The following is a 22,882-nucleotide window of genomic DNA, read 5'->3' as shown; positions in this document are numbered from 1 at the left end:
ACATGTCGTCCTGTCCACCGTGGTCTCTTCCTCTGAGGCAGGACCTTCTAATTCAGGGTCCTTTCAACCATCCAAACCTAATTTCTCTGAGGCTGGCTGCCTGGAAATTGAACGTTTGATTCTATCAAAGCGTGGGTTTTCGGATTCGGTTATTGATACATTGATACAGGCTCGGAAACCTGTGACCAGAAAAATTTACCATAAGATATGGCGTAAATATTTATATTGGTGCGAATCCAAGAGTTACTCATGGAGTAAGGTTAGGATTCCTAGGATATTGGCTTTTCTACAAGAGGGTTTAGAAAAGGGTTTATCCGCTAGTTCGCTAAAGGGACAGATTTCAGCTCTGTCTATTCTTTTACACAAACGTCTGGCAGAGAATCCAGACGCTCAGGCCTTTTGTCAGGCTTTGGCTAGAATTAAGCCTGTGTTTAAAGCTGTTGCTCCTCCGTGGAGCTTAAACTTGGTTCTTAAAGTTCTTCAGGGTGTTCCGTTTGAACCCCTTCATTCCATTGATATTAAGCTTTTATCTTGGAAAGTTTTGTTTTTGATGGCTATTTCCTCGGCTCGAAGAGTCTCTGAGTTATCTGCCTTACATTGTGATTCTCCTTATCTAATCTTTCATTCAGACAAGGTAGTTCTGCGTACGAAACCTGGGTTTTTACCTAAGGTTGTTTCTAACAGGAATATCAATCAAGAGATTGTTGTTCCATCATTATGTCCTAATCCTTCTTCAAAGAAGGAACGTCTTTTGCATACTCTAGACGTGGTCCGTGCTCTGAAGTTCTACTTACAGGCAACTAAAGATTTTAGACAAACTTCTTCTCTGTTTGTCGTTTACTCTGGACAGAGGAGAGGTCAAAAGGCTTCGGCTACCTCTCTCTCTTTTTGGCTTCGTAGCATAATACGTTTAGCCTATGAGACTGCTGGACAGCAGCCTCCTGAAAGAATTACAGCTCATTCCACTAGAGCTGTGGCTTCCACCTGGGCCTTTAAGAATGAGGCCTCTGTTGAACAGATTTGCAAGGCTGCAACTTGGTCTTCACTTCATACTTTTTCCAAATTTTACAAATTTGACACTTTTGCTTCTTCGGAGGCTGGTTTTGGGAGAGAGGTTCTACAGGCAGTGGTTCCTTCTGTTTAATGTTCCTGCCTTGTCCCTCCCATCATCCGTGTACTTAGCTTTGGTATTGGTATCCCATAAGTAATGGATGACCCGTGGACTACACACACTTAACAAGAGAAAACATAATTTATGCTTACCTGATAAATTTATTTCTCTTGTAGTGTGTTCAGTCCACGGCCCGCCCTGTCTTTTTAAGGCAGGTTCTAAATTTTAATATTATAACTCCAGTCACCACTGCACCTTATAGTTTCTCCTTTCTCGTCTTGTTTCGGTCGAATGACTGGATATGACATGTGAGGGGAGGAGCTATATAGCAGCTCTGCTTGGGTGATCCTCTTGCAACTTCCTGTTGGGAAGGAGAATATATCCCATAAGTAATGGATGACCCGTGGACTGAACACACTACAAGAGAAATAAATTTATCAGGTAAGCATAAATTATGTTTTTTAAAGTAGTGCAAGATTGTGCTGCTTTGTCCTGGGGTGTAGCCGTAGTCCATATCAGTCTCTTTAGTAGAGCCTTGGTGGCTTTAGAGCAATGGGAACTTGTGGGGCATAATTATCACTGCGCCTCCCATAATTTCTTGCTGCCCTTTATCCTTCAGTCTGAGGTATTCATTGACTCAGCATTTTATTTTCCTCAGGTCGATGTGAGGGAGAGGACCTCTCAAGCCTGAGAGCTGCCTTGCTGTCAGGCAGAAGTCAAGGTAAGTGCTACCTTAAGTTTCTGGGGAATAAGGACTCAGAATTTTCAGTGAGCACACGCTAGAACATAAGGGGCTCTTTAGGAAAATAGTGCTTTATGTTGGGACATTAAACATTTTCCTGAGGGAAAGCTAATTGGGCAGTGTTATGTAGAAAGGCACTGGGGCTGGAGTTAAGCTGTATACATTAATCGCTCCGGTGGTTTCACTTTCTATGTAAAGGTTCAGTCATTGTATTGAACGGCATAGGTTACGCCCACAATGTGGCAGTCCTTCCGTTTTTTGCGCGCCACTTTCGTAACGCTTCAGTTCAGAGAGGCTGAGGGAAGTGCGCATCAGAAGGGATTTATCCGGTCTGTTCTAGAGTCGCATGGTGAAAGACATGCGTTCCTAGTGCAGACACAGTGTTTCCTTTTTTTCTCAGCATCGTTGTTATTGTCAGGCATTACCAAGACGGATCGTCTGAAGAGAGGGATCTCTAGCGATCTTCAGTCAGGTAGGAGCACTTCAGCAGAGTGCTGAGGTGCAGGGATTGGATTGTTGTTAATTTAAACTAAGCGTTTTTGCAGTACAAAAGGAAACAGTGTTTAAGCTGACATTCTGCATTAAAAACAAATAAAACCGTTTTGAATTTAAAGAGACAGTAACGTTTTTTTATAATTAATATTTCCAAATAATTTTGATAACTTTTGTTTGCTATTTGGCAAATTGTGAGCAAGCATGGACCAAGGGGACTTGCAAGATGTCACCTGCGCTTTATGTTTTGACGCTAATCCCTTTCTGTCCTTCATGTATTCAAAGGACTTTGAGTTATAGGGAAAATATTTTTTCAGAGCCAGTCTCCTCTAAGGCAGATGTTGTCCAAGAGTCCAATGATGAGGGTCAATTTATGCCGCAGCTTTCTCCCCAAGCGTCCCAAATTTTACCGCTCTCTCAAGCAGTGTCTTGCGCTTCAGCTATAGTCCCTTCGGGGATTTCGTTACAAGACATAGCTTCTCTTATGTCTTCGACTATTTCTGATGCTCTGCCTTTCCAATGTTGCAGAGCAAGCGTAAGATGAAAGCCAGACATTCAGTAAGCAAGGTTTTGGCGCAATTGTTGCAATTTCGGAACTATCCTCCCAACAACCTGAAGAGGAGGGTACCGTAGTAGCTTCTGAAGGAGAAATTTCCGATTCAGAGGGTCTTTTTACCTCTGAGGGACTCGGAGGTGGTATCTTTCAGATTTAAACTTGATCACCTTCGTCTGTTACTCAGGGAGGTTTTGGTTACCTTGGACAATAGTGACTCCATAGTGGTGGTTGTCCCTCAGAAGTCTAGTAAACTGGATAGATATTTTGAGGTTCCTTCCTACACTGATGTATTTCCAGTTCCTAAAAGAGCTACTGAAATTATTGCTAAGGAGTGGGAGAGACCGGGCATCCCTTTCTCTCCCTCTCCTATTTTTAAGAAAATGTTTCCAATAGCCGATTCTGTTAAGGAGGCTTGGCAAACTGTTCCTAAGGTAGAAGGAGCCGTCTCCACCTTAGCTAAAAGAATTACTATTCCCATAGAGGATAGTTGTGCTTTCAAAGACCCTATGGATAAGAAGATAGAGGGGTTACTCAAGAAGATTTATGTACACCAAGGTCTGCAGTGGCAATCGGCTGTGTGCATTGCCACCGTCACTAGTGTGGCGGCATATTGGTTTGATGCACTGTCTGAGGCCTTCAGGACAGAGACCTCTTTGGATGAGATCCAAGATAGGATAAAAGCTCTTAAGCTAGCTAATGCATTTATTTTGGACGCTTCCCTTCACGTTATCAAATTGGGAGGTAAGATATCGAGTTTCTCTATTTTAGTCCGCAGAGCCTTATGGTTAAAACCTTGGTCTGTGGATGTGTCATCCAAGTCTAAACTTCTAGCTATTCCTTACAAGGGGAAGACCTTGTTCGGACCTTATCTGAAGGAGATTATTTCTGATATCATGGGAGGCAAGGGTCATCTTCTCCCTCAAGATAAGAGAAATAAACAAAAAGGACGACAAAGCAATTTTCGTTCCTTTTGAAATTTCAAAGGAAACTCTTCCTCCTCTAAGCAGGAACAGTCTAAGCCTACATGGAGACCCAGCCAGTCTTGGAACAAAGGAAAACAGTCCAAGAAGCCGGTTAATAATTCCAAGACAGCATGAAGGGCATGCCCCCGATCCGGGACCGGATCTGGTAGGGGGCAGACTTTCCTTCTTCGTTCAAGCCTGGGTTCGGGATGTCCAGGATCCCTGGGCAATAGAAATAGTGTCTCAGGGATACAAACTGGAGTTAAAGGTTTTTCCTCCCAGAGACAGATTTATACTTTCAAGATTATCTGCAGACCAGACAAAGAGAGAGGTGTTCTTACACTGCGTAGGAGACCTCTCCACTCTGGGAGTGCTTGTTCTCGTTCCAATTCAGGAACAGGACCTGGGGTTTTATTCCAATCTGTTCGTGGTTCCCAAAAAAGAAGGAACCTTCAGACCAATTTTAGACCTCAAAAGTCTAAACAAGTTTCTCAGGGTACCATCCTTCAATTGTTCGTTCCATTCTTCCATTGATCCAGGAGGGTCAATTTATGACAACAGTGGATTTAAAGGACGTGTATCTACATGTTCCCATTCACAGGGATCATCACAAATTCTTAAGGTTTGCCTTTCTGGACAAACACTTACAGTTTGTGGCTCTTCCTTTCGGTCTTGCCACAGCCCCCAGAATCTTCACAAAGGTTCTGGGATCTCTGTTGGCGGTGCTTTGATCAAAAGGCATTGCAGTGGCGCCTTATCTGGACAACATTCTAGTTCAGGCGCCATCCTTTCAGCTAGCAAGATCCCACATGGACTTGGTGTTTTCCTTCCTAAAATCCCACGGCTGGAAGGTGAATTTAGAAAAGAGTTCCTTCTAAACACAAGGGTAACTTTCTTAGGAACCATAATATACTCTCTGTCTATGAAGATTTTTCTGACAGAAGTCAGGAAATTAAAGATTATCAATACTTGTCTAGCTCTTCAGTCCACTCCTCGACCATCAGTGGCTCAGTGCATGGAGGTAATCGGGTTGATGGTGGCGACAATGGATATCATCCCGTTTGCTCGCTTCCATCTCAGAGCTCTGCAGTTAAACATGCTGAGACAGTGGAAAGGAGATTATTCGGACTTGTCCCCTCAACTTCTTCTGGAGCAGGAGACAAGGGACTTTCTACAATGGTGGTTGTCTCTGGATCATCTCTCCCAGGGAACATACTTTCGCAGACCATCTTGGGTGATTGTGACAACAGATGCCAGCCTTCTAGGGTGGGGAGCAGTCTGGGGCTCTCTAAAGACTCAGAGTCTCTTTTACCCATAAACATTCTGGAACTGAGAGCGATCTACAATGCTCTTTTGGCCTGGTCCCAGTTAGCCTCGGTACAGTTTATCAGGTTCCAGTCGGACAACATAACGTCAGTGGCCTACATCAATCATCAGGGGGGGAACAAGGAGTTCCATGGCGATGACAAAGGTATCCAAAAAATAATTCAGTGGCAGAGGCCCATTCTTGCTGTCTGATGGCGATCCACATCCCAGGGGTGGACAACTGGGAGGTGGATTTCCTGAGCAAGCAGACCTTTCATCCGGGGGAGTGGGAACTCCATCCAGAAGTGTTTTCCAGCCTGATTCTCAAGTGGGGTCAGCCGGAATTAGATCTCATGGCATCGCAACAGAATGCCAAGCTCCTGAGATACAGGTCGAGATACAGGGACCCCCAGGCGGAACTGATAGATGCTCTGGTGGCCCCTTGGAATTTCAATCTAGCATACCTGTTTCCTCCGTTTGCACTTCTTCCTCGAGTAATTGCTCGAATCAAAAAGGAGAGGGCCTCGGTGATCCTCATAGCACCGGCCTGGCCTCGCAGGATTTGGTATGCAGATCTGGTGGAGATGACATCTCTACCACCTTGGAGACTTCCGTTGAGGAAAGACCTTCTGATTCAGGGGCCCTTCCTTCACCCAAATCTAGTTTCTCTGAAGCTGACTGCTTGGAGATTGAACGCTTAATTTTATCCAAACGGGGGTTTTCTGACTCGGTCATAGAGACCATGATTCAGGCTCGTAAGCCTGTAACTAAAAATGATTTACCATAAGATTTGGCGTAAATATCTCTATTGGTGCAAATCCAAGGGCTACTCATGGAGTAGAGTTAGGATTCCTAGGATTTTGTCTTTTCTTTTATCTATTTTGTTACACAAACGTCTGGCGGATGTCCCAGTTGTACAATCTTTTTGTCAGGCCATGGTCAGGATCAGGCCTGTGTTCAAACCAGTTACTCCTCCATGGAGTCTTAATTTTGAGCCTATGCATTCCTTAGATATTAAGTTGTTATCTTGGAAAGTTTTATTTCTTGTTGCTATTTCTTCTGCTCGGAGAGTGTCAGAACTCTTGGCATTACAGTATGAGTCTCCTTATCTTATTTTCCATTCAGATAAGGTAGTTATACGTACCAAATTAGGATTTCTTCCTAAGGTTGTTTCTGATCGGAACATTAATCAGGAGATTGTTGTGCCTTCCTTGTGTCCTAATCCTTCTTCTAAGAAGGAAAGACTTCTGCACAATTTGGACGTGGTCCGTGCTTTAAAGTTTTACCTGCAGGCGACTAAGTTCTTTCGTCAGTCTTCTTCTTTGTTTGTGGTTTTCTCAGGAAAACGCAAGGGACAGAAAGCTACGACCGCTTCTCTTTCTTTTTGGCTGAAGAGTATCATACTTTTTGCATATGAGACTGCTGGGCAGCAGCCTCCCGAGAGAGTTACGGCTCATTCCACGAGGGCTGTTGCTTCCTCATGGGCATTCAAAAATGAAGATTCTGTGGAACAGATTTGCAAGGCTGCAACTTGGTCCTCTCTTCACACTTTTTCAAAGTTTTACAAATTTGACACTATTGCCTCGGCTGTGTCAGGGTTTTTTAACTGTTTTGTTTGCCATGTGCTGCTGGCAGCTATTTTACTCACCTCTCTTGCTGACTATGGTGCATTGTGGGGGATGCTGCTCATTTCCTGCACTTCCTTTTATGACCAGACTGGTGTGCATCATCTGTGTGAGACAGGATGCAGTCTTAGAATTGTAATGGCATCACTTATTATTTAAAGGGCCTCTGTTCAGTATGCTTTGCCTTTGCGTTGTCTCAGACCTGTTTGTGAGAGTTCCTGTGTATTACCTGACTACTTGACGTCCTTCCTGGTTCCTGATCCCTGGCTTGTTCCTGACTCTGCTATTTTCCTTGTTCCTGATTCCGGCTCGTCTGACTATTCGCTTTGGCTCCTGACTCGGCTCGTCTGACTCCAGCTCAGGTTTTGACTCCTGGCTTGTTATTTGACTTGTGGACTTTATATTATTTTTTTGTTATTAATAAAGGTGTGATTATTTTTGCACTTTTCGTATCAGTCTGATTCCTGGCACCCTGACATTACGCAAAGGCCATGAATCCTGATGGTGCTAATAATCCACCTTTACCTGCCATCATTTCCAGGATGGATGAACAGGATCACCGCTTGGATCAATTTGCACTAGCCCTGCAAACCCTGCTGACTCGCACTGCACATTTGGACCAAAGTGTCCCACAAGTTATGGTTGCTCCTGTTTCCGGCTGCTGCACCTAGTCCTACCAGGAGCATGTCCGGTTTTGCACCTCTACCGCAGCGATATGGAGGCGATCCTATTCAGTGCAGAGGGTTTTTGAACCAGGTGGGCATTTACTTTGAGATGTTACCTCAGGCGTTTCCCTCTGACAGAGCTAAGGTGGGATTTCTCATCTCATTACTCTCTGACACAGTTCTTGTCTGGGCTAATCCCTTGTGGGAGACTAATAAAACTGTGATTTCAAATTACCCTGAATTTGTGGCCTCCTTTCGAAGGGTATTTGATGTTCCGGCTCGCTCCTCCTTTGCTGCTAAACGACTCATGTCCATTCAGCAAGGTACAAGATCTGTTGCTCAGTATGCTATTGCGTTCCGTACGCTTGCCGCAGAGGTAGGTTGGAACAATGAAGCCCTTGTTGCCACCTTCTTTCATGGGCTCTCTGATGCGATTAAAGACGAAGTTGCTGCCAGAGATTTACCAGAGGATCTCGAGGCATTGGTGTCTTTTTTTTTTTATTCTAATTGACATCAGACTCAGAGAGAGGCCCTCTTTCAAGGAGCTCTTACAGAAGCCTCCTGTTCCGTTGTCTCCTCCGTGTTCGTTCCCACCCATGCCTCCCTCTCCTCCCATTCCTCCTGGTCCCGAGTCACCAGGTACTGCTGAGCCGATGCAGTTGGGATTCACGCATCTCTCCGTGGCGGAGATGGCCCTTTAGGAGGATGGAGGGGTTCTGCCTCTATTGTGGATTACAGTGTCACCTTTTGAAGTCTTGTCCTACACGGCCGGGAAACACTCGCAGTCGGGGGCAGACCTTGGGTGGTTTATCCTCGTCCCCGGAATTGCTTAAGGAGAAACCTTTGGTCACGATTGTCCTTTCCTGGGTGGACTCCTCCATAGTCACCCAAGCTCTTGTTGACTCCGGTAATGCGGGCTATTTCATTGACAGTGCTTTTGTATCAAAGCACTCCATTCCTGTTTTGCCTCGGTCCGTTCCGCTTGCTATTGAGGCCATTGATGGCAGGCCCGTTCAGCCCGCTCTCGTTACTCACGAAACTGCTCCGTTGTCCATGGCTGTTGGGGCTCTCCATTTTGAAACTCTCCAGTTCCAGGTGATAAACTCTCCACATTTTCCGGTTGTTCTGGGTTATCCCTGGCTCCAAAAGCACAATCCCAGTCTTGACTGGCGCAGGTCCAAAATTTTATTGTGGTCCCCGCAATGTATTTCCACTTGTCTTCAGAAACTAGTTAAAGTCTTGTGCACTTCTTTGGTATCTCAATTGCCAGAGGAGTACCTAGACGTTTTTGACAAGGTGCGTGTCGGTATGTTGCCTCCTTACCGGTCTTACGATTGTGCCATAGACCTGCAACCCGGAGCCATTCCTCCTTGGGGCCGGGTTTACCCTCTGTCTGTTGCAGAGAATTGTGCTATGGAGGAGTATGTTGCCGATGCTCTGTCGCGGGGGATCTTCCGCAAATCCTGCTCTCCTGCAGGGGCTGGCTTCTTCTTTGTGAAGAAAAAGGGTGGCGAGTTAAGACCATGCATTGATTATAGGGGTCTTAATCGTCTTACCATTAAGAATGCTTACCCTATTCCGCTCATTATGGAACTCTTTGACCGCCTCAAAGGAGCTACGGTCTTTACTAAACTTGATTTGAGAGGAGCGTACAATCTCGTTAGGATCAAGGAGGGCCACGAATGGAAAACAGCGTTTAACACCAGAAGCGGGCATTATGAGTATCTTGTAATGCCCTTTGGCCTATGTAATGCTCCTGCTGTTTTCCAGGAATTTATAATGATGTCCTACGAGATATGTTGCAACAGTGTGTTGTGGTGTACTTAAACGACATCCTCATACACTCACCCACAATTGAGGCTCATCGTTCTGATGTTACACGGGTTCTTCAGAGACTACGTGAGAATGGCCTGTTTTGTAAACTCGAGAAATGTGAGTTCCATCAGACTCAAGTAACCTTCCTAGGTTATGTTATCTCCGTTGCAGGGTTCTCCATGGATCTTGACAAGTTATCTGCAGTTCTGCAGTGGCCTCGCCCAGTTGGTCTTCGGTCTATTCAACGTTTTTTGGGGTTCGCCAATTACTATAGAAAGTCTATTAAAATCTTTTCTTCCGGGGGGCGGAGCAAGCTCTGCATCTGTGCGGTCGCAACTCATAATAGCTCTGGACCGGTCCGGATTATTCACACAATTATAACCGCTCAGTGCAGCTAAATTTTCTACTAAACTGGGGTGTATGATCTAGGAAGACTACACAAGTACTCTGAAAGCCTGACTATAGAGGATTCGCATTTGACAGTGCCGAAACTACGATCGCAAAAACTTCTGGGGATCCGCCATCTTGTTACCCACGTGCAGTGAATCATGGAGGAATTCAACACCGATATTCTCACTCATCTAGAAGCCTTCGGCAATCTGATGTCCCTCAGGTTTGCTGATCTGAAGGGAGTGCTCAGAGACTGCTTAGCTCCATCAGCATCAGTATCGGAACCAAAGGTAAACTTGAAATCCCCAATGACCTACCTCCCAGTGCCACAGCAGTTCGAGCCAGAGCTTACAGGGTGCTTAGAAGAGCTATGCGACCAGCCTAATCTGTCAGTGTTGGCGCAAAGAAAGAAGACCCTTCCAGATCTGCCGGATACAGCCAGAGTGATCTTTCCCCCGACTCCTGTAAATGGGGATGCGGCCTGCCTCCCTGGTGGGGTCGGGGATTTTAATTTTGAACCGGAGGCTTACCTGCAGGACCACGAGAGTCTAAATCCTGCTGTGCTAACCGCAACTGCATTCTGTATTGTAACCGAGATCCCGCAGGTCACCGCAGCTCATAAGTCAGTCTCACTGGGTCTAGAAAAGAGAGATCAGGACAGCCTACAGAGCGGAGGATCTCTGATGGTAGGCCAAAGTCTATCCGCCGGACAGCTTATACAATGATATCATCTATGTCTGAGGCCCCTTGTACAGCAGACATGCATCCCGAGAGATAATCCAATGCTGTTTATTTTTAAAACTGGTGTGGGGTAACAGCTTTATTTTATACCCTGGAACTTTAGCAAATTGGCTGGACAGTTCCTTTAAGATAACTATATTATGACACCTTAATGAAAGCAACTTTATCTTAAACAACATGTTTAGTTCATGGTTATTGACTCATGTTTATCACATTCTCTATCAGTCTCATGGTTTTTAGTTGCACAGTTGATGCTATTTCTCATATGTCCCTTTTGAGATATTGGTTCTAACATGTTTAGGATTTTAACACCTATGCAACTCCACATGCAAATATCTATTTCATGGCTTTAGGTACGCTAGAGATTTATATATAATCTGAGGAGTCAAAGCAGCACTGAGTTGTAATTACAGGGAGATGCTATGTCAATGGAGAAGCTCTAAACTACTATATACAATAGGCTATGATTTTTGTCAGTTTTATCCTTACCACCTCACTAATGACTACTGTTAGTTGCTGTTTATGTACATTAAAACTTTGTTAACTAGTTACCCCATTGAGTGCCCACTACACCTATTATGAGGGTAACGGATTATATGAGACTAAATACAACTTTTGGTGCATATGGAACGTATCTATCAATTAATATTGAGCTCTACAAAATCCCCATGTGCTTAAATAAAGTCATTAGGACGGTAATGTAACTCTCTGCTTATAGTTCTAGTGGTGGTAGTGTAGATTATATAGATGAAGCTGTCCACATCTCTTACCTGGAGCAGACCTTCTGTTATAGATAGACACTTATCCACGTCATTTTGATAATTAACATTGCCTTCCCCATGATGGTCCTTTAGGGTATTGAGGACTATTTGGATATGCGGTCTGGGGTGAAAAATCCAACTTTATATGACACCCATGAATTTATATTGTATGTATTCACATGTCATAAACCAACTATGAAGTTCCTTCACTATGCTATAGAAAATCTAAATGCCAGGTCATCTTTGTTCGGAAACACACCTACTTACTGACTTCACATTACATTTGACAGTGCAGGGTGCACCTTTCAAAAATGTCATGAGCTCTATTAAAGCCCCCTAGACTCAAGTTTTGCACTACTCCTCATTATTCACTAACATATCCCTTATAGTTATTCCTTAATCTGACGGCTTAACAGGGGTACCCTTTAGCATTTGACTCTAGTATTCTTCAACCCTCATTTACAGGTCACAAGATACATATCATAAGAAATAATTACCCCTCTATTTAACCTACAGACCTCCCCCCTTGTATACTCTATGGATTTGTCTAGGTTTTCATTTCACATAGAGCTTTATTAGCAATTCTTATTTGAAACTGGATTTCTCTTGTTAAGTGTATCCAGTCCACGGATCATCCATTACTTATGGGATATTAACTCCTCCCCAACAGGAAGTGCAAGAGGATTCACCCAGCAGAGCTGCTATATAGCTCCTCCCCTAACTGCCATTCCCAGTCATTCTCTTGCACCCAACGAATAGATAGGATGTGTGAGAGGACTGTGGTGATTATACTTAGTTTCATACCTTCAATCAAAAGTTTGTTATTTTATAATAGCACCGGAGTGTGTTATTCCTTCTCTGGTAGAATTTGAAGAAGAATCTACCTGAGTTTTTCTATGATTTTAGCCGGAGTAGTTAAGATCATATTGCTGTTTCTCGGCCATCTGAGGAGAGGTAAACTTCAGATCAGGGGACAGCGGGCAGATTAATCTGCAAAGAGGTATGTAGCAGCTTATTATTTTCTGACAATGGAATTGATGAGAAAATTCTGCCATACCGATATAATGTAAACTAAGCCTTAAATGCAGTAGCAGCAACTGGTATCAGGCTGTCATGTATGTATATTTTACACTTCAGTATTCTGGGGAATGGCACTTCACTGGAATTATACTGTATGCATAAAACTTTAGCCTAATTTGCAGGGACTAGCAACAGGCTTTTTAATAACACTCAATTTATTAATGTTAAACGTTTTTTGCTGGCATGTAAAATCGTTTAATTTTCTGAGGTACTGGGTGAAAAAATGTTTTGGGCACTATTTTTTTTCCACTTGGCAGTCGTTTTATTTAATTTATGACAGTTTACTGATCTCTCTCACTGTTATGTGTGAGGGGGAGATTCAGTCAGAAGTTTATTGTCTTCCCTGCATGATCCGGTTCATCTCTACAGAACTCAGGGGTCTTCAAAACTTGTTTTGAGGGAGGTAATCACTCACAGCAGAGCTGTGAGATTGTAGTTGACTGTGATAAAAAAAACGTTTATTTCTGTATTTATTTTTTTTTTTTTCTGCTATCAGGGTTAGTTATCCTTTGCTAATGGGAGCAATCCTTTGCTAAAATTGTGTTTTTTACAAAGATTTGATGCTATAACTTTTCAGTTTATTAATTTTCAACTGTCATAACTTTTTCTGTGCTTCTTATAGGCACAGTACGTTTTCATATTATAGTAAATTACTTGAAAAGTATTTCCAAGTTGCTAGTTTATTTGCTAGTGTGTTAAACATGTCTGATTCAGAGGAAGATATCTGTGCTATATGTGCTAAAGCCAAAGTGGAGCCCAATAGAAATTTATGTACTAACTGTATTGATGCTACTTTAAATAAAAGTCAATCTGTACAAATTGAACATATTTCACCAAACAACGAGGGGAGAGTTATGCCGACTAACTCGCCTCATGTGTCAGTACCTGCATCTCCCGCTCGGGAGGTGCGTGATATTGTAGCGCCGAGTACATCTGGGCGGCCATTACAAATCACATTACAGGATATGGCTACTGTTATGACTGAAGTTTTGGCTAAATTACCAGAACTAAGAGGTAAGCGTGATCACTCTGGGGTGAGAACAGAGTGCGCTGATAATATTAGGGCCATGTCAGACACTGCGTCACAATTTGCAGAACATGAGGACGGAGAGCTTCATTCTGCGGGTGACGGTTCTGATCCAAACAAACTGGATTCAGATATTTCAAATTTTAAATTTAAGCTGGAAAACCTCCGTGTATTACTAGGGGAGGTGTTAGCGGCTCTGAATGATTGTAACACAGTTGCAATACCAGAGAAAATGTGTAGGTTGGATAAATATTTTGCGGTACCGGCGAGTACTGACGTTTTTCCTATACCTAAGAGACTTACTGAAATTGTTACTAAGGAGTGGGATAGACCCGGTGTGCCGTTCTCACCCCCTCCGATATTTAGAAAGATGTTTGCAATAGACGCCACCACACGGGACTTATGGCAAACGGTCCCTAAGGTGGAGGGAGCAGTTTCTACTTTAGTTAAGCGTACCACTATCCCGGTGGAGGATAGCTGTGCCTTTTCAGATCCAATGGATAAAAAGTTAGAGGGTTACCTTAAGAAAATGTTTGTTCAACAAGGTTTTATATTGCAACCTCTTGCATGCATTGCGCCTGTCACGGCTGCAGCAGCATTTTGGTTTGAGTCTCTGGAAGAGACACTTGAATCAGCTCCATTAGATGAGATTACACACAAGCTTAAAGCCCTTAAGTTAGCTAACTCATTTATTTCAGATGCCGTAGTACATTTAACTAAACTTACGGCTAAGAATTCCGGATTCGCCATTCAGGCACGCAGAGCACTGTGGCTAAAATCCTGGTCAGCTGACGTTACTTCTAAATCTAAATTGCTTAATATACCTTTCAAAGGGCAGACCTTATTCGGGCCCGGGTTGAAAGAAATTATCGCTGACATTACAGGAGGTAAAGGCCATGCCCTGCCTCAAGACAGAGCCAAACCTAAGGCTAGACAGTCTAATTTTCGTTCCTTTCGTAATTTCAAAGCAGGAGCAGCATCAACTTCCTCTGCACCAAAACAGGAAGGAGCTGTTGCTCGCTACAGACAAGGCTGGAGACCTAACCAGTCCTGGAACAAGGGCAAGCAGGCCAGGAAACCTGCTGCTGCCCCTAAGACAGCATGAATCGAGGGCCCCCGATCCGGGAACGGATCTAGTGGGGGGCAGACTTTCTCTCTTCGCCCAGGCTTGGGCAAGAGATGTCCAGGATCCCTGGGCGTTAGAGATCATATCTCAGGGATACCTTCTAGACTTCAAATTCTCTCCCCCAAGAGGGAGATTTCATCTGTCAAGGTTGTCAACAAACCAAATAAAGAAAGAGGCGTTTCTACGCTGCGTACAAGATCTTTTATTAATGGGAGTGATCCATCCGGTTCCGCGGTCGGAACAAGGACAAGGGTTTTACTCAAATCTGTTTGTGGTTCCCAAAAAAGAGGGAACTTTCAGGCCAATCTTGGATTTAAAGATCCTAAACAAATTCCTAAGAGTTCCATCGTTCAAAATGGAAACTATTCGGACAATTTTACCCATGATCCAAAAGGGTCAGTACATGACCACAGTGGATTTAAAGGATGCTTACCTTCACATACCGATTCACAAAGATCATTACCGGTATCTAAGGTTTGCCTTTCTAGACAGGCATTACCAGTTTGTAGCTCTTCCATTCGGATTGGCTACGGCTCCGAGAATCTTCACAAAGGTTCTGGGTGCTCTTCTGGCGGTACTAAGACCGCGAGGAATTGCGGTAGCTCCGTACCTAGACGACATTCTGATACAAGCTTCAAGCTTTCAAACTGCCAAGTCTCATACAGAGTTAGTACTGGCATTTCTAAGGTCGCATGGATGGAAGGTGAACGAAAAGAAGAGTTCTCTCTTTCCACTCACAAGAGTTCCCTTCTTGGGGACTCTTATAGATTCTGTAGAAATGAAGATTTACCTGACAGAAGACAGGTTAACAAAGCTTCAAAATGCATGCCGTGTCCTTCATTCCATTCAACACCCGTCAGTAGCTCAATGCATGGAGGTGATCGGCTTAATGGTAGCAGCAATGGACATAGTACCCTTTGCACGCCTACATCTCAGACCGCTGCAATTGTGCATGCTAAGTCAGTGGAATGGGGATTACTCAGACTTGTCCCCTACTCTGAATCTGGATCAAGAGACCAGAAATTCTCTTCTATGGTGGCTTTCTCGGCCACATCTGTCCAGGGGGATGCCATTCAGCAGGCCGGACTGGACAATTGTAACAACAGACGCCAGCCTACTAGGTTGGGGCGCTGTCTGGAATTCTCTGAAGGCTCAGGGACAATGGAATCAGGAGGAGAGTCTCCTACCAATAAACATTCTGGAATTGAGAGCAGTTCTCAATGCCCTTCTGGCTTGGCCCCAGTTAACAACTCGGGGGTTCATCAGGTTTCAGTCGGACAACATCACGACTGTAGCTTACATCAACCATCAGGGAGGGACAAGAAGCTTCCTAGCAATGATGGAAGTATCAAAGATAATTCGCTGGGCAGAGTCTCACTCTTGCCACCTGTCAGCAATCCACATCCCGGGAGTGGAGAACTGGGAGGCGGATTTCTTAAGTCGTCAGACTTTTCATCCGGGGGAGTGGGAACTTCATCCGGAGGTCTTTGCCCAAATACTTCGACGTTGGGGCAAACCAGAGATAGATCTCATGGCGTCTCGACAGAACGCCAAGCTTCCTCGTTACGGGTCCAGATCCAGGGATCCGGGAGCGGTTCTGATAGATGCTTTGACAGCACCTTGGACCTTCGGGATGGCTTATGTGTTTCCACCCTTCCCGATGCTTCCTCGATTGATTGCCAGAATCAAACAGGAGAGAGCATCAGTGATTCTAATAGCGCCTGCATGGCCACGCAGGACTTGGTATGCAGATCTAGTGGACATGTCATCCTGTCCACCTTGGTCGCTACCTCTGAAACAGGACCTTCTGATCCAGGGTCCCTTCAAACATCAAAATCTAATTTCTCTGAAGCTGACTTTGAACGCTTGATTTTATCAAAACGTGGTTTTTCTGAGTCAGTTATTGATACCTTAATACAGGCTAGGAAGCCTGTTACCAGAAAGATTTACCATAAGATATGGCGCAAATACTTATATTGGTGCGAATCCAAGAGTTACTCATGGAGTAAGGTTAGGATTCCGTGGATATTGTCTTTTCTACAAGAAGGTTTAGAAAAGGGTTTATTCGCTAGTTCCTTAAAGGGACAGATTTCAGCTCTGTCCATTCTTTTACACAAACGTCTGTCAGAAGTTCCGGACGTTCAAGCTTTTTGTCAGGCTTTAGCTAGGATCAAGCCTGTGTTTAAAACTGTTGCTCCACCATGGAGTTTGAACTTAGTTCTTAATGTTTTACAGGGGGTTCCGTTTGAACCCCTTCATTCCATTGATATCAAGTTGTTATCTTGGAAAGTTCTGTTTTTAATGGCGATTTCCTCGGCTCGAAGAGTCTCTGAGTTATCTGCCTTACATTGTGATTCTCCTTATCTGATTTTTCATTCAGACAAGGTAGTTCTGCGTACTAAACCTGGGTTCCTACCTAAGGTGGTCACTAACAGGAATATCAATCAAGAGATTGTGGTTCCATCTTTGTGTCCTAATCCTTCTTCGAAAAAGGAACGTCTGCTACACAATCTAGATGTAGTCCGTGCCCTGAAATTTTATCTACAGGCAACTAAGGATTTTCGACAAACGTCTTCCCTGTTTGTCGTTTATTCTGGTCAGAGGAGAGGTCAAAAAGCTTCGGCTACCTCTCTCTCCTTTTGGCTTCGTAGCATAATACGGTTATCCTATGAGACTGCTGGACAGCAGCCTCCTGAAAGAATTACAGCACATTCTACTAGAGCTGTGGCTTCCACTTGGGCCTTTAAGAATGAGGCTTCTGTTGAACAGATTTGCAAGGCTGCAACTTGGTCTTCTCTTCATACTTTTTCCAAATTTTACAAATTTGACACTTTTGCTTCTTCGGAGGCTGTTTTTTTGGGAGAAAGGTTCTTCAGGCAGTGGTTCCTTCCGTATAAAGAGCCTGCCTGTCCCTCCCGTCATCCGTGTACTTTAGCTTTGGTATTGGTATCCCATAAGTAATGGATGATCCGTGGACTGGATACACTTAACAAGAGAAAACATAATTTATGCTTACCTGATAAATTTATTTCTCTTGTAGTGTATCCAGTCCACGGCCCGCCCTGTCACTTTAAGGCAGGTAATTTTTCCATTAAACTACAGTCACCACTGCACCCTATGGTTTTCCTTTCTCTGCATGTTTTCGGTCGAATGACTGGTAATGGCAGTTAGGGGAGGAGCTATATAGCAGCTCTGCTGGGTGAATCCTCTTGCACTTCCTGTTGGGAAGGAGTTAATATCCCATAAGTAATGGATGATCCGTGGACTGGATACACTACAAGAGAAATAAATTTATCAGGTAAGCATAAATTATGTTTTTTGCTATCATACTTTGGGCTCTCTTATTCCTCCCATATGTAACAGATATAATCTGCTTTAGTATGTATGCTGACCCTGACCTGCACTTTTAGTAAATCTCCCTTCCTGGGGTTCACTTACTTAGTCATGTAATCTGGCCTACATCTATTCCCCCCATTTCTCTACTTCGGCACACTTAATAGCTCCACCCCTCCATCCCCCTCCTCCTCTATTTCAATTAGAGCGGCTCTTGTCCGCTGAACTTCCTTTCCCCCCCAAAATAATAATAAGCTAACTCCCCTCCTGCCTCAATCCTATTAGATCAGAAAACTTCAGGAAAGCACTATCTGGCAACGTGGGGACCATATTCCCTATTTAAATAATACAAAACCGAGGTTTCATTATAATTTAGATCAACTCCTAGCGGACATACTAGTTAAACATGTTTTGCAACATCTTTTCCAGTTTTATATTGTAGACTTTATACTTCCACACAGGCAGTTGGAATTTCTGATATGACTATTTAATGCATGGTTTATGATACTTACATTCCTATTGATCTGGTTAGAATTTATGACTAGAGCGGTTATCCGCCAGCTCCTCTGCTCTGTGTATATGTTAATACTGTATGTCTTATTACTATGTTGTTATTACTTCTGGTTGAGTTCTGCTTGTAACATATCTTACAACCTCAATAAAAAATGTATTTAAAAAAAAAAAAAAAAAAAATCTTTTCTTCCTTGGTCAAACCTATCACAGACATGACCCGTAAAGAGAATGATCCACTCCATTGGTCACCTACTGCCATTAAGGCCTTTGATAGTATTAAGACTGCCTTTGCTGCCGCTCCAGTTCTGGCTCATCCTAACCCTGTCCTGCCTTTCGTTCTTGAGGTCGATGCGTCTGAGACTGGAGTAGATGCCCTCTTGTCTCAACGTCCTACGCCTGACGGTTCCTTGCATCCGTGTGGTTTCTTCTCTAAGATATTGTCTCCAGCGGAGTGCAATTATGAAATTGGCGACAGGGAATTACTGGCTATAATTTTGGCACTCAAGGAATGGAGGCATCTTCTCGAGGGTACTAGCGTGCCAGTGCTCATTCTTACTGACCACAAGAATTTAACTTATCTATCTGAAGCAAAACGTTTGTCGCTCCGACAGGCCAGATGGGCGCTATTTTTGTCTCAGTTTAATTATGTGGTCTCCTACCTGCCTGGTAGTAAGAATGTTAGGGCTGATGCCCTCTCTCAACAGTTTTCGACTCTGTCCAAGGAGGAGTCTGTACCTACTCCTGTTATACCTCCTGACCATATTTTAATTACTAATTTGACTTCTCCCTTGGGGAGGAGATCCTGGCTGCACAAACCAATGCACCTCCTGAGAAACCTAGTAGTAAGTGTTTTGTTCCTGAGAATCTTCGAACTAAAGTTTTGCACACTTACCACTATCCTAAAGCCGCAGGTCACCCAGGCAAGAACCAAATGATTTGGTCTGTCACTCGACAATTCTGGTGGCCAGGTCTTTGTTCTGATGTTGCTGCGTATGTTGCCTCCTGCTTAATTTGTGCACAGAATAAGACTCCTCAATGTCTTCTTGTGGGTCTTCTTCAACCTATTGCTAATGGTGAGCGTCCTTGGACACATCTTTCCATGGACTTCATTGTCGAGCTCCCTGTTTCCAATGGCAATACTGTTATCCTTATGGTGGTTGACCGTTTTTCTAAAATGTCACATTGCATTCCCTTGATGAAGTTGCCTACCGCTCAGGAGCTTTCTTCAATTTTTGCCCGGGAGGTCTTCCGTTTACATGGGTTACCCAAGGAGATAGTGTCGGACCGGGGTAGCCAGTTTGTCCCCAGATTTTGGCGTTCCTTTTGTGCTCAAATGGGGATCCAGCTTTCCTTCTCCTCGGCATATCACCCTCAATCCAATGGGGCTGCGGAACGGTCTAATCAAGCTCTGGAACAGTTCCTCCGTTGCTATGTTTCAGATCACCACAATAATTGGTCTGAACTGTTACCTTGAGCAGAGTTTGCTCGTAATAGTGCTATTAATGCTTCCTCCAAGTTATCCCCGTTCATGGCGAATTATGGGTTTCAACCATCCTTGTTGCCCGATTCATTCATGTCTCGGGGTATTCCGGCTTTGGAGGAGCATCTCCAGCAACTCCGTTCCACGTGGGTGCAGATTCAGGATTGCCTTCATCGTTCTATGCAGCGCCAAAAGTTCCAGGCTGATCGTAGACGTCTGCCCGCGCCTTCCTACCAGGTTGGTGAGAGTTTGGCTGTCCTCCCGCAACTTGAACCTTCGTGTGCCTTCGAATTCTCTGACAGGTCAATCCTGTGGCTTACGCTCTTGACCTTCCTCCCGCAATGTGCATCTCCAATGTTTTTCATGTCTCCCTCTTGAAACCATTGGTTTGTAATCGGTTTACCACTGTGTTGCCTCGTCCCCGTCCTATCTTTGTTGACAACCATGAGGAGTATGAGGTCAGCAGCATTATTGACTCTCGTATGTCCAGGGGCCGTGTACAGTATTTGGTTCACTGGAGGGGCTACGGTCCAGAGGAGCGTTCTTGGGTTCCATCCTGTGATGTCCATGCTCCCGCCCTCCTCCATGCCTTCCATGCCCGTTTCCCCAATAAGCCTTTTTGTCCTACCGCGGGGGAGGGGTCGTTAAGGGGAGGGTACTGTCAGGGGTTTTTCCCTGTTTTGTTTGCCATGTGCTGCTGGCAGCCATTTTACTCACCTCTCTTGCTGACTATGGTGGATTGTGGGGGATGCTGCTCATTTCCTGCACTTCTTTTTATGGCCAGACTGGTGTGCATCATCTGTGTGAGACAGGATGCAGTCTCAGAATTGTGATGTCATCACTTATTATTTAAAGGGCCTCTGTTCAGTATGCTTTGTCTTTGCGTTGTCTCAGACCTGTTTGTGAGAGTTCCTGTGTATTACCTGGCTCTCTGACGTCCTTCCTGGTTCCTGATCCCTGGCTTGTTCCTGACTCTGCTGTTTTCCTTGTTCCTGATTCCGGCTCGTCTGACTATTCGCTTTGGCTCCTGACTCGGCTCGTCTGACTCCAGCTCTGGTTTTGACTCCTGGCTTGTTATTTGACTTGTGGACTTTTTATTATTTTTTTGTTATTAATAAAGGTGTGATTATTTTTGCACTTCTTGTCTCAGTCTGATTCCTGGCACCCTGACAGGCTGAGGCCGTTTTTGGGAGAAAGGTTCTTCAAGCAGTGGTGCCTTCTGTTTAGGTTCCCTGTCTTGTCCCTCCCGTATCATCTGTGTACTCTAGCTTGGGTATTGAATCCCATTAGTAATTAAGATGATCCGTGGACTCATCGTGTCTTAAAAAAGAAAAGAAAATTTATGCTTACCTGATAAATTTATTTATTTTTTGACATGATCAATCCGTGGCCCGCCTTATTCTTATAGAGAGGTTGGGGGTTATTGTAAACTTCAGACACCTCTGCACCTTGGCTTTTCCTTTCTCTTCCTAACTTCGGTCGAATGACTGTAGTGGGAGGGAAGGGAGGAGCTATTTAACAGCTCTGCTGTGGTGCTCTTTTCCTACTCCTGCTGACCAGGAGGTTAATATCCCTTTAGTAATTAAGATGATCCGTGGACTCATCGTGTCAAAAAAGAAAAAAAATTATCAGGTAAGCATAAATTTTCTTTTTTCTTTCTTTGTATTTATTTTAATGTCTCTGTAGGTTTCATTGGGATTCTTTGATGGATCGAGTTTAGGAGTTTGTTAATTTCTGAGTTTAGCTCTCTGTTGTCCATATATAATATTTTATAAGATATTTTGACATTAAAAAATAGATTGAAACATTAATATGATCTAATGAACACATCAAATTTAAATTTTGTTCTGTATATTAGGACAAATAAAGCTAAAAGACAAATTACATCAGCCCACTCTAGGAATGCAGATTTATAAATAAGTGTTTCTACTGAAAATTTGTATTAGAGACAATAAAAATTAGGGACTTTCCAGCAAAAAAATAAAATGCGGTTTCATTCAAAATTATATTTTTAAACCGATTTTGCTTTCCTTTATAATGTTTCAGAATTGGACTCCCAGTAAACCCCTGTGCTGCTCCTGATAAAGTAATGGTCAGCGACTGGAGCATATGTACATACACCTGCTCCTGATAGGTTCAACAAACATATCCATATTTAAAATGGACACAGGAGCTCACTGGGTTGTGTGACTGTCTATGTGTTTGACTTGCCTCAGTATTATCTGAACCTGGAATTTTTTATGATATAAACATATAAGGGCATTATGCAAGGTTTAGAACAAATGTGTGCATAATAAAATACGTTCTTTCCTAGTTTCTAGTATAATAAGTAATATTAGCTGTGTTTTGTACAGCACTTCTTCGATAAGATTTTCAACTTCCTGATATGATTAATGTGTCTATCATGTTATTGGGTGGCTGAATTTTGAGCTCACGTAATTAGAAGGTTTTGTAAACCTTATAGGTTTTAGAGACCTTTAACAGGGATACATTGCCCTCCCCAAATAAGTTTCACATTTGTATCCATTATGGATTTTGTTGTTGAATACAAAACAATTTGATGAACAATTCCAGAACAGATAATTAAAAATGTTGTCTTCCCCCTTCTCAGGTTTTCTTCCTCGAGAGTGAAGAGCAACAGAGTGGCCTAAGTGACCCAGCTGACCACAGCCGTCTGACTGAGAATTTGGCCAAAGCATTTTGCCTGGCACTCTGTCCGCACCTCAAGCTACTAAAGGAAGACGGAATGACCCGACTGGGATTGCGAGTCACCTTGGACTCAGATCAGGTAAGACATCTGCAAAGTACAACAGGAAAAAAATTGACTTACTTTAAAAGGCTCAGGAGTGTGCATGTCTTGTATGCTTGTAATAATGTTATACATATAGTGCTTAAAGCACATGCACATCTAAGTTGATTTTAAAGAGAAACTATTTCTCTTGTTAAGTGTATCCAGTCCACGGATTATCCATTACTTGTGGGATATTCTCCTTCCCAACAGGAAGTTGCAAGAGGATCACCCACAGCAGAGCTGCTATATAGCTCCTCCCCTCACTGCCATATCCAGTTATTCTCTTGCAACTCTCAACTAAGATGGAGGTCGTAAGAGGACTGTGGTGTTTTATACTTAGTTTATTTCTTCAATCAAAAGTTTATTT

General features: G+C 43.6%; 1 protein-coding gene across 3 annotated transcripts in view; it reads left to right on the top strand.

The window, feature by feature from the left end:
• The window catches only part of ZFYVE9 (zinc finger FYVE-type containing 9), a 227,687-nt gene that overhangs the window by 191,546 nt on the left and 13,259 nt on the right, over positions 1–22,882 (top strand). For all 3 annotated transcript variants that reach the window (XM_053693478.1, XM_053693477.1, XM_053693479.1), the window contains exon 17: positions 22,336–22,512. In XM_053693478.1, the coding sequence (XP_053549453.1) occupies positions 22,336–22,512 (177 nt within the window). The remainder of the gene's footprint in view (positions 1–22,335; positions 22,513–22,882) is intronic.

Source organism: Bombina bombina, chromosome 10 (genome assembly GCF_027579735.1).
Source record: "Bombina bombina isolate aBomBom1 chromosome 10, aBomBom1.pri, whole genome shotgun sequence".
NCBI lineage: Eukaryota > Metazoa > Chordata > Amphibia > Anura > Bombinatoridae > Bombina > Bombina bombina.
Note: the sequence above shows the minus strand (reverse complement) of the source record. Positions and strands in the feature narration are given on the sequence as shown.